This window comes from Podarcis bocagei, assembly GCF_964188305.1.
Source record: "Podarcis bocagei genome assembly, chromosome: 1".
NCBI classification, from domain to species: Eukaryota; Metazoa; Chordata; class Lepidosauria; order Squamata; family Lacertidae; genus Podarcis; species Podarcis bocagei.
The window spans coordinates 2,722,838-2,735,055 of record NC_138125.1 but is presented as its reverse complement, the minus strand read 5'-3'; the positions used below and the strand labels follow the sequence as shown (position 1 = coordinate 2,735,055).

Genomic DNA, 12,218 nt, shown 5'->3' with positions numbered 1-12,218 from the left:
CTGCTCCCCCCCCCCCCGGAAGAGGGGGGATTTCCACGCTTTAGCTATGCGCTGCGTGAAGAAGGACCACTTTCCATCCCTCTCGACTCTCCCCAGGAGACGGGTCGGCGCGCCCTAGCCAAAGATGTCCAAGCAGACGTGAGCGAGATCCCTGCACCCAACCGCTTGCCGACGAAGCGTGCGGTGCTGCCCGCAAGCCGGCGAGCTTCCCACAGGCCAGGAGGAGGGAAGGAAGGAGGAGGTGCGCGGAGGCTGGGCAAGCAGGAGGCAGGCAGGCGCGGCGCCTCCCATTCCGCGGCGCTCGCGAGGAGGAGAAGCGAGAGGCGGCGGCACGAGCGGTCCCAGCGGCTGTGGCGGCGGTAGCGGCGGCGCGCGGTTGACGCGGCCGGCTCGGGGCTGCCTTGTCGGCTGGCGGCTCGGAGCACGTAGCGCCCAACGTGACCGCGGCGCGCAAGCCCCGCAGCTGCTGCCAGGCGCGCATCCTGCCTTTCCCAGCCCGGGCCCGCCGCTGCAGGAGGAGGAGGAGAGAGCCAGCCGCCCGCAGGCCCGGGAGTGCGCCGGGGGCGCTCCCGCCATGGCTGCGCCCTGTTCCGCCGCCGCCGAGCCGCTGCCGCCGGCCCCGCCGCAGCAGAGTGCGCCGCGCAAGGACGCCGCGATCTAGCCGGGGCTCGGAGCCTCCGCCGCCGCCGCGCGTCGCCTCCTGCCCAGGGGGCGCCTCCTTTCCGCCGCCTCCTCCTGCCGCTGCCTCCCTCTCCATCCTCGTCCTCGCCCTCCTCCATCCTCGGGAGCCGCGAGCGGGCCGTGGCGGAGCGAGCGAGCGGGGCGCGCCTCCTCCTGCTCCCGGTCCCCTCCGCCCGGATATGTGGCTGCCGCTGCTCCCGCCGCCGCCAAGATGGATTTAGCCTACGGGGCCGTGTGGCTGCTCGCCGTGCTGCTGGAGGGCATCTCCGGGCAAGGCGTCTACGGTGAGTGCCGGCCACCGGCTCGCTACTGCTCTCTCTCTCTCTCTCTCTCCCCACCGGAGGGGAAAAAACAGCCCACCTCCCGCGTCGTGGTGACCTTGCAAGCATGGAGAGCCTTCTCCTCGCACCCCGACCTTCCGGGGCTCAAAAAAGCAGCTCTTTCGCACTCCCCCACCCCCAAATCTCAACCGAACGAGGCTCGAACTCGGGTCTTGGCTCAGGCGACCGGATTGCTGCCCCCACCTCCCCGCCGGTCCGGGAAGCGAGGGAGAGGGGAGGGGGACCTGCTCTGCGCCACCGAGGAACGGTTGAGGGGGCTGGCATCCCAGGGAGAGGGACCGTTTGAAGGGAGCTGACTTTGGGGTGCGGAGGGAGGAACGGGAGATTTGGCGGTGGGCAAAGGAAGGAAGGAGAGGAAGCCCCGGGCTCCCTCCTCTTCTTCCTCCAGCTGCAAATGCAGCCGGAGGCACATCTGGGCACCGGGCAATGCCCGGGAGGACTCGGTCCGTCTCTGACTCGCTCCGTCCACCGCTCCATCCTCCCAGCTCCGGGCTTTCTGGAGCTCCGTGTTGCCTAGGTTGGCCGGGCTCTCCTGGGCGCGTAAATGGCCCCCTCTGTTCTCTCGCTGGCCCCCGCTCCCCTTCTCCACGCAGCTGTCTAAATACCAGCTGCAAAGACCTCGGGAAAGAGAAGGAGGCTCGTTTGCCTCATCCCTCGCCACCCCCCCCCCCGAAAGATGCGATGCCAGCCACGGTCTGCTTGCACATGGGAGGGGGAATCTTTCCACCTCTGGGCTCGGTTTGGGAGTCTCCAGGGGGTCTTGCATTGGTGGGCAGGAGGCCCTGGTGATGGGCGCCCGGAGAGGCTGGTGGGTGCAATCCGAGGCTGCAGAGACAGGCAGGCATGTGCGGAGATGTCAGCAGAGCCCAGAGAGAGTCTTGGAGGCTGAAAAAGACCTCTCTCTCTCTCTCTCTCTCTCTCTCTCTCTCTCTCTCTCTCTCTCTCTCTCTCTCTCTCTCTCTCTCCTCTCCTCTCCCTCTCCCTCTCCCTCTCCCTCTCCCTCTCCCTCTCCCTCTCCCTCTCCCTCTCCCTCTCCCCCCCCCCCCGTTTCCTGAACTCCTCTCCGCCCTGCTTCCCGGTGAGCGGAGGTTAGGAGAGGTTTTGACAGGCTGCAAACTTTCCCGCATCTATTTCTGGGGTAGCCTTTCAGATCTCTTTTTTTTGCGGGGGGAAGCTTCCCTGTAGAAGGTTTTTGGTGTGTGTGTGTGCGCCCGCGTGTGCGCGCGTGTTGGAAGGATGCTAAAAATAACCCTCTATTAAATCTCCCCAACCCCCGGTGTTGTGGAGGTGGAAATTAACTCGGGTTGGCAGCCAGGGGGAGATGGAGTTTAACCCTCTGGAAGCAGCCGAGAGCGGGCGGCATCTTCAGCGTGGCACATTTACGCACACACAGCACTGGCCGGCTCCAATGGCCGCGGTGCCCGGTTTGGAGGAGGAGGTGGAGGAGGAGGAGACGGCGGTGGGCGCCGCTTGTGCCATGCAAATCTCCGGCTGACGTTGGCAGAGCGAGGGGGCGGCGGGGGAGGGAAGATTCATTCACTCCCCAGGCAGGCAGGCAGCTTGGTTTTCCTTCTCTGCGGCAATTGTGTGTGTATGTGTGTGTAAAAAAAACCCCTCTGCTCCTCCCCAGAATCAGCCTCCTCCTGCTGCACAGGAAAGAGACAAGGCTCGGTGCTTCTGTATCGAACCCCTTTCTCCCCCTGGAAGTAACTGCTCCCCCCCTTTTTTTTGCTTTGGTAGGGGTGGGAGTAGTTTTGCATTTTCCTTCTGAATTTCTCTCATTCATTCCATTTCCCTGGCAACAGCCTTCTGATGTGGGGAATGCCGAACCCAGAGAGAGGCCAAACCTTCCCCGCGTCTCTTCACTCCAGCTAGTGATTACACACACACACACACACACACACACACACACACACACACAGAGGGAAGAGATGGATTTCATGCCTCTTTGAAGAGCATCCTCTCTGGAAAGGGGGCTAGGCTGGGCAGGGCTGGCTCTGGGCCAGAGAGGCAGGCCCCTTGGCTTCCCCTGGTACCCGGGTGGCCATTTGGTAAGGATGAGTGGTGTCTCTTGGGCCCTGGGAATTTTGCCTCTTGTGTGGCTTTCCCGCGATCAAACCAGGTTCTAGCTGTTCTAGGTGGCCTGTTCCTGGGGAGAAAAAAACCCCCAAATGAATTCCTCTCCTCTGGTGTGCTTGATAGTATCCCCCATACACTTCCACCAATTTCCTTCCTAGCCGAACACCCGAAAAAATATTGCATGCAGAGAATGTGTGTTGCTGAAGTTCTGTGCTAGTTTCATAATATTTCCTTTGGGGGTCAAATGCATGAGATTTTCACCCCTGAACAGAGCACTCTAATGGCACTTGGACTTGTGTTTGGTTATATTCAATTTATAATGATCCCCCAACCATCTGTTGATGTCCCTGCCCGATTTTGTGACTCCTGCAGATCTGAGTTTTGATGGCAGGTGGTGTTATTTGGCACCATGGTTGCATAGATATATATATGAAAAAAATAACCTTCTTTGTGTGAGTGTGCACTACAAAAGGTTCTCCTCGGAGGACAGGATGTTCATTCAATCTTGTGTGTGTGTGTGTGTGTGTGTGTGTGTGTGTGTTTCTTTTCTCACAAAGACAGCATGTTATATGTGGGCAGAAAGAAACAGGCCGCCGTCAGTTTTGGTGGCTCTGAGGTGTGGGATTCCTGGAGTCGGGCACAGAGCAATGAGCGTGATTGGCATAACCCTTCCCCGCTGCCGTTTTGCTCAACGCCGGGTGAGCTGTGCTCTGGTGATGAGAGCGCATGGATGTGGCAGCCGACACACAGCTCTCCCCTGGCAAATGGTGTGCGATTCTACTCACACTCCCCAATCGGAGTTGGTTGAGGAATTTCATCTGCAGGTTTTGGGTGCGAGTCTGCATCTAGAGACGGTTGGCAGGACTTAGGCGGCAATACCCCAACCCTCCCGTCAATTCCTGTTGAAAAGGATTCTTTTTTTTTTATTAAAAAAGCAGATAAATAATTGTCTTGCCCTCCATGCTTTTGAGGTTCCTTTGTCTCCTTTTTTTGGCTATTGCACACAGCTGGAATCTGTTTGGTTTTTTGTGTTTGGTGTGTGCAGACTGCCCTAAGGATTCTTTCTTGTGGGTTTACCTTTGCTTTGACATTTGTGATGGTCCTGCATCAACCGGTTGGATTTTTGCACATCCTCCTTTGGCCACCTGGAATCACCTGCCCCAGTGGGGGCTGGGAAATGGAGCCTTTGTGAACCCCGCAGTGCTGTGGATACCCAGGTAGGCTGTTGGGTGGCTTAGCAGGGTGCTCAGATCCAGATCATTTCTGATTTTAAGACGCCCCTTCTGTGGAAGATGGGGCCGTCCATGTACTATTCTCCAAAATGCCTAGTTCAGCAAAAGCAAGTCTAGTTGAATTATTTCAATGTTTTGTGCTCACCACCTTCTCCTTGAGCAGCAGGGGCCTCTAGGGGGCAGTCTTTCACAGGGTCAGTTTCCTAATGATGAGACCGTTCCTGGAGAGAGAACAGTTTCTTTTGCTGTACCTGTTTGCTTCAGGAAAAATGCATGCCAAGCTGGAGAGGGAAGGCAAGAACTGGCTTTTTAAGCAATGACAGTTGTTCCCCCAAACCTTGGAGTTTCCACAGTCAAAGCTCCTTCTTGAATTGTGTGGGGTGGGGTGAGGTGGGGGGGGGGACGACAACACTCCCAGGCACCTCCTGTTTGGTATCTCTGGATTCCTAACCTGTAAACAGCTTCCTATTAAACCTCACCAAAATAGGCAGAACTTGTTCACAGCTAGTAGCCACCAGCAATCAAGGGCCAGCAACGCTCATCTAAGCAACCATCTTCCAGCCATTGGCAGCGGTTCTCAAACTCTTTTCTCTGGGCTCACACTGATTTTTTAAATTGGTATTGATATTGATATGAATATTGATGCTTTTATTGATATTGATAGATATTGATTATTGGGTGTACTTCTTATACATTGGAGAACCAAAAGGAACAACTCCCTAGCAGGGCTTGATTTATAGGACAGAACACAACTACTTTATAATATGATCATGGGACATCCCCGGAAAGTATAAAACAATGCAGCTACATAAGAACAGGAATCATTCCCAAAATATAAGTATAAATGAGCCTCTTGCGTATGGGCCTCAATGAGAGGGGTGAGCTTGCACAATCACTTGATGCTCTCATTTTGCAAAGATATCCAGTGCTTTTTTCTATAAAAAATAATGTTTAGGGATACTCTCATTTTCCTACTCATATTGAAATACTGCCCCTCAATGAGGTCAAACTTAGATTCACAAAATGTTTTGGGGTATGTGTACCCCTGCGTACCCTCAGGAAAAAAGCACTGAAGATATCTATCTCTGTTCTGCAAAAAACTAAAACAAAACTATACAATACTATACTTCACTGAAAGGATTAGAAGCTTCTTTAATTGTCCTTGAATCTTCCTGCCACACTAGCCTTCCTCGCCTGGCACACTAGTGCACTGCACCACACCCCTCGAGAACCACTGCTTTAAGGTGTCCCCTTTAGCTACTGGCTAAGGCTAAGCAAACACCTTGAGGAAATGCCATCTCCTTACTCGGGAATTGTAATGTATGTATATTTATTTACAATGTCAAAAGCACATGTGTAAACTAGCTGACACACACAAAATCTCAGGTATACACCCTGTACGCACTGGGGATTGCAGAGTTTCTGCTGTGGTGTTATTCTGAGAGTTCAGTAAGGCAGCAAGATTTGCTTTTGGGCGTTTTCTCTTTTAAATCAGAACCAGTGAAGGCGGTGAAGGTCCTGTGTGAGTGTCTGGAGGCGGTTGGAGGATGGATGGAGGCTAACAGACTCAGGTTGAATCCTGACAAGACAGAAGTACTATTTTGGGGGGACAAGGGGCAGGCAGGTGTGGGGGACTCCCTGATCCTGAATGGGGTAACTGTGCACCTGAAGGACCAGGTGCACAGCCTGGGAGTCATTTTGGACTCACAGCTGTCCATGGAGGCACAGGTCAATTCTGCGTCCAGAGCGGCTGTCTACCAGCTCCACCTGGTATGCAGGCTGAGACCCTACCTGCCCGTGGACTGTCTTGCCAGAGTGGTGCATGCTCTAGTTATCTCTCGCTTGGACTATTGCAATGCGCTGTATGTGGGGCTACCTTTGAAGGTGACCCAGAAACTACAACTAATAACAGAATGCGGCAGCTAGACTGACGACTGGGACCTGTCATCGGGACCATGTAACGCTGGTCCTGAAAAACCTACATTGGCTCCCAGTACGTTTCCGAGCACAATTCAAAGTGTTGGTGCTGACCTTTAACACCCTAAACGGCCTCAGTCCAGTATACCTGAAGGAGTGTCTCCACCCCCATCGTTCTGCCTGGACACTGAGGTCCAGTGCCGAGGGCCTTCTGGCAGTTCCCTCACTGCAAGAAACCAAGTTACAGGGAACCAGGCAGAGGGCCTTCTTGGTGGTGGCCCCCGCCTTGTGGAAAGCCCTCCCACCAGATGTCAAAGAGAAAAACAACTACCTGACATTTAGAAGACATCTGAAGGCAGTCCTGTTTAGGGAAGCTTTTAATGTTTAATAGACTATTGTATTTTAATATTCTGTTGGAAGCTGCCCAGAGTGGCTGGGGAAACCCAGCCAGATGGGCGGGGTATAAGTAATGAATTATTATTATTATTCCCATTGCTATGACTAGGCTGGCGTCATCTGCCACTAACCAACAGCAGATGTACGTTGGAAAGTTTGCCTGTGCACAGAGAGTATATTCAGCAGGTCCTGTTTGCAGGTATCCCACAACCATCTCATTGGTCACTGTGAGAACAGGGTGCTGGGTTGCAGGAGCCAATGGCTGGGTATATCAGGGTCTTCTTATGTTCTTATGGCCTTTGGAAACAAGGGTCAACAGCTCAAACAGAGGGCATTCAGCAGCTTTGAGAGTGCCCTTCCCTTGCTTCCTCTAAAGCAGATTTTCCAGCATGTTGCTCTCCAGTTGCTTTCAAGCGTCGGCTGAGCCTGATGGAAGTTGCAGTCCAAATCATTTGGAGAGGAACTACTTGGGAACGGCTGATCTCCAAGTTTTCATTGCTTACCTGCATTGCCAGAGAGCCTTTAAATCTCAGCAAAATGTGTCTGATGGATTTATTATTATTATTAAAAAAATAACAGTTACCGGTAATAATCTAAAATCTTGACACAAGTATGAATATGATGATTAATATTTTGCCAGGGCTAAGAAGGCTCAATCAAGGATTTTGCTCTGCAAATACGTAGAAGAAAGGTAATTAATTTCCGTCTCGGAGATGCTTCAGTTCAGTGGGTTCAGAAGCTAGCGGCAATTTTTAAAATGTATAATCAATCTCCTGCAGCCCTGGACAGAGTTCACAGAGACCTAGTGCAATTGTCCAGTTTTACAGGGATTCACCTGGACCTTCAAAGCATTATGTTCCTCCTCTTGTGGAACTCAAAATATCATGCAGAGAGTTCCCAGGGTGGTCTCCCATCCCACCATTGGCCAGACCAAGTCCTGCTTATCTTCGACGACTGAGTAAGAGGTAACATTATAGAAGTTTATAAAAAATATTCATGGCATGGAGTGAGTAGAGAGAGGAAAGTTTTCCTCCCACCGTCACAACACTAGAAGTTGTGGACATCAAATGAAGTTGAATATTGGAAGGTCCTGGACACATAAATGGAAGTACATCTCTATTCAGTGCAGAGTTAGACTATGAAACTCCCCTCCACCAACCTAGATGGCCAAATTCATGGAGGAAAAAGCCATTGATGGTTACTAACCATGATGGTCTATGGTCAGAGGCAGCAATGCTTCTGAACACCTGTTGCTGGAAACCATGGGAAAGGAGAATGTTCTTCTGCTTGCGTCCTGCTTGCTGGTTTCCCACAATCATCTGGTTGGCCCCTGTGGGACCAGAATGCTGGACTAGATGGGCCATTGGCCTGATCCAGCAGGATCCTCTTATGTTCCACTCATGTGCAGGCCGTTCCAGGAATCTTTTCTTTGTTTAAATTTAGCTATAGAAGAAAGAATGGCAGAACTCTCCCTGAACCAGCTTTCTGCAACCTGATATCCTCCAGAGGTTTGGGACTGCATCTCACAACCATCCCAGCCTACATGGTTGTATCATGCTGGGGCCGGTGGAAATTGCACTCTGCTACTTCAGGACCTTGGAGAGTCCTTGTGGTGTGGCCTCTCCCAACAGCCTCTAAAGGCTTCTTTGCCATTCTGCAGAACTGGTACGGGCAGACAGACTTGGTTGGGGAGCCGATTGAGACTCCTCATCCAAAGAGGTGCCACTTCCAGGCTCAGAGCCGGACTCCTCCCTGGGGAGTTTCCCCTCTAGACAGACTGTAGGACCCACCACATTTCTGTGACTGTAAGTTGCTTCAAACTATTCTTGACATTGTGTTTTAATTGTCGCAACCTGCTGTGGGACCTTAGGGTGAAAGGCCTAAGAGCTGAACCTGACAGTTGTTCCTATTGAAATTCATTTTGTTGGCTTGTGGCCTGTTCTCCAATCTGACCTCGGTCCAGTATACCTGAAAGAGCGTCTCCACCCCCATCATTCTACCCGGACACTGAGGTCCAGCTCCGAGGGCCTTCTGGTGGTTCCCTCACTGCAAGAAGCCAAGCTACAGGGAACCAGGCAGAGGGCCTTCTCGATGGTGGCACCCGCCCTGTGGAACGCTCTCCCACCAGATGTCAAAGAGAACAACTACCAGACTTTTAGAAGACATCTGAAGGCAGCCCTGTTTAGGGAAGCTTTTAATGTTTAACAGACCACTGTATTTTAATACTTTGTTGGAAGCCGCCCAGAGTGGCTGGGGAAACCCAGCCAGATGGGCGGGGTATAAATGATAAATTATTATTATTATTATTTTTAATTCTGATTCTGTCTTCTGCAGCATTAGCTACCCCTCCCAGTTTGGTGTCATCTGCAAATTGGATGAACACCCCCTCAATTCCTTCATACAAGTCATTCATAAAGTCTTTGAACAACAACAGACCCAGGACAGAACCTTGTGGCACCCCACTTGGCACTTTTTTCCAGGATGACAGGAACCATTAATGAGTCATCTTTGGTTTCATTCTGCCAACCAGCTACTAATCCACCTAACAGTTACCTCGTTCAACCCATATTTTACCACCTTCCTTGCAAGAATATCATGAGGGACTTTTTCAAAAGCCTTACTGAAATCAAGATAAGCTATGTCCACAACATTCCCCTGATCCACCAAGTTCCATCAAACTTAATTCCATCAAAAAAAGAAATGAGGTTTGTTTGACATGACTTATTTTTGAGAACCCCGTGTTGGGTCTTAGTAATCGCAGATCACAGATGATATATGCTGTTGGAAGATCAAAGATAATTTTTTCTACCTGTCTCTCAAGTGTCCGCTTTCATAAAATGATTGACAATAGATTCAGGATGGAATCTTACTTCATTACTTACTGCATGAGTCAATGTCTTGCTGCCTGTTAGTCATGGCGGCTACATTTATTTGCTATAGACCTAGACTGTCATTTATCCATCATGGTCACAGGGTGGTGTGCAATGTGCCTTTTGAGACAGCAATGAACAATGGAGCCTCCAGGCTCAGGGGTGGAAATACTAGTTGCTGGAGACTGGGGTTGTCTTGTGACTCTGTTTGTGGCTGCGTTGGCTGGCTGCTACGTGAAACAGGGTTGTGACTCCGATTGACCCACTCTGGTCTGACCTAGAGGGCATGCCTGACGCTTAGGACATAAGAAGCAGGGTCAGCCCCTTGCAAGCGCTGTAGGAGTAGCAGAGGTCTGCATCCAATGAGCTTCTCCTACTGCCTTGCAGTGTTGCTATGGATGGTGGGGCAGCTGTGCTGTTTACAACCAACTGCTCAGCACCCTCTGTTTCATTTCAGCATCTCTTTGCTCGCTGAAGTCAATTGGGCAGACAACGTTGTCTTGGAGTTGTGCAAGGTTGCTAGGGTAGTTCTTGTCGGTTTTCCACAGACATCTGGTTGTTCACTGTGAGAACAGGTTGCTGGACCAGATGGGTCACTGGCCTGATCCAGCAGCCTTGTATTATTGTCTCATGCTCTTATGAAATATGTGAAACCACAGCCAGTTTGTAGTAGAGTCTGTCGGCCACCGTCAGTAGCCAGATCAAGGACAGTTCCTTCCCTGCTTTATGTTGATCTTAGATTTCTCACTCTCCTTGTTCCCCCTTCTGTGGGCTCAGAGTCGGTTTCAACACAATCCCAATCTCATTTCCTTGATCTGCTGGAAGCGGGCACATCTCTGTGTGATACCATGTATTTCTGGTGATTGTAGGAAGCTGAAAGCATTTTCCAAAGCTCCTGGAAAGGTCGAACAAAAGGTCCTGTTAGCCTCTTTGTTTAGCATACTGACTTTATTTTCTTGGGGGGAGAGAACCCAACCTTAGAATTACCTCTTTGTCAATCCCGACATGAGTGGTTTTTAACTCTCCATATGCAAATTAAATGGAGAACAAACACGAGTCTAATGTTGCTTAATAATAAGAGAAGCTCGGCTTTTTCCTTTTCCATGCTTTTATTCAAGAGGGGTGTCATGGGGCAATCATTTAAGTAAAACGAAAGGGAAGAGCACAGCATGGCAGCAAGGAGCCATTGTTACAGCAAGGAGGATAAAAAATGTGAGATCATTAACATAAGAAATATCAAGGAGATTGAGCTTTCAAAAGGACAATTCTCCCTTTTTTCTCGGAGGAGGAGGAAGAATAGCAAAAGTTCGCTCTTCAAGTCAAGTTCCGGAAAGCTGGTAAGAGTTTCCTGAGATTCTCAGAAGACCCAGGAGTCAAATTCTAGCTCTGCTGGAGTCTACTGAATTATAGAAGTCTAGTGTCCAGATCAAGGGAAGGCATAGTATTGCTCATTTCTGTCTTGATCCGACTCCACCTGGAGTGGTGTCCACCAGTTCTGGACACCAAAATTTAAGGAGGATACGGACAAGCTGGAAGGTGTGCAGAGGAGAGTGACCAATATGATCAAGGGTCCTGAAACCAAGCCTTATGAGGAACAGTCGAAGCATTTGGGTATATTTAGGCTGGGTAGGTGAGGCTGAGAAGCAGAGACTGGGCCCAAAGGTCACCCAGTGAGCTTCATAGATGAGTGGGGAATTTGAACCCTGGCATCCCAGGTCTTCATCCAACACTCTCTAACCACTGCACGACATTGCCTCTTCCCATAATATTGTTATAGGGGAAATTCTTGTTTGGCTTTGGCTGCCCAACTCCCCAAGGGACTCTGAGTCCCCTAAGTCCATGATTGGTCAGAGAAGAAAGGATGGAGGCAGGATCCAGTGGGAAGCAAGGCAGATCTTTATTTTTCTGTTGCCACAGTGTCCCCCACCCCTCCTTGTAAACAGGTGAGAGACCCAGAACAAAGAGAGACACCTCTTTTTAAGAGGCCCAGTATACCTGAAGGAGCGTCTCCACCCCCATCATTCTGCCCGGACGCTGAGGTCCAGCGCCGAAGGCCTTCTGGCGGTTCCCTCATTGCGAGAAGCAAAGCTACAGGGAACCAGGCAGAGGGCCTTCTCGGTAGTGGCACCCACCCTGTGGAACGCCCTTCCAGCAGATGTCAAAGTGATGAATAACTACCTGACATTTAGAAGACATCTTAAGGCAGCCCTGTTCAGGGAAGCTTTTAATCTGTGATATTTTACTGTATTTTTTGTTTCTATGGAAGCCGCCCAGAGTGGCTGGGGAAACCCAGCCAGATGGGCGGGGTACAAATAATAAATTATTACTATTATTATTATTATTGAAGGTTAGCATTTTTGGCATGGAGAAGACAGACGTCCCCTTTAGAAACCAGAAATACATCAGACATAAGGTGGGGTCACAGTGGCTCAGGCAGGTCAAGGTGTGATATTCCTGAGGGTTAATAGAGTTTACACAAAGCATCAACACTGGGCTGGAAGGAAGAGGAGGATCATTGATATGCCAATCAGAAAGCCCAGCCGGACCTGGCGATCCCTCTATGCAGAGCATCTGGGCCATGGGTTGGCAAACTAAGGTCCATGGGCCGGATCAGGCCCTATTGCCTTCTAAATCTGGCCTGCGGATGGTCTGGGAATTGCCACATTGAATCTGGTGCCACGGAAGCGAGTCATGCTGGTTTA

General features: G+C 51.0%; 1 protein-coding gene across 2 annotated transcripts in view; it reads left to right on the top strand.

Annotated features, from left to right (window-relative positions):
• Positions 1-693: 693 nt before the first annotated feature.
• The window catches only part of MDGA2 (MAM domain containing glycosylphosphatidylinositol anchor 2), a 412,109-nt gene continuing 400,584 nt past the window's right edge, over positions 694-12,218 (top strand). For both annotated transcript variants that reach the window (XM_081195650.1, XM_081195649.1), the window contains exon 1: positions 694-965. In XM_081195650.1, the coding sequence (XP_081051776.1) occupies positions 893-965 (73 nt within the window). In that variant the 5' untranslated portion in view covers positions 694-892. The remainder of the gene's footprint in view (positions 966-12,218) is intronic.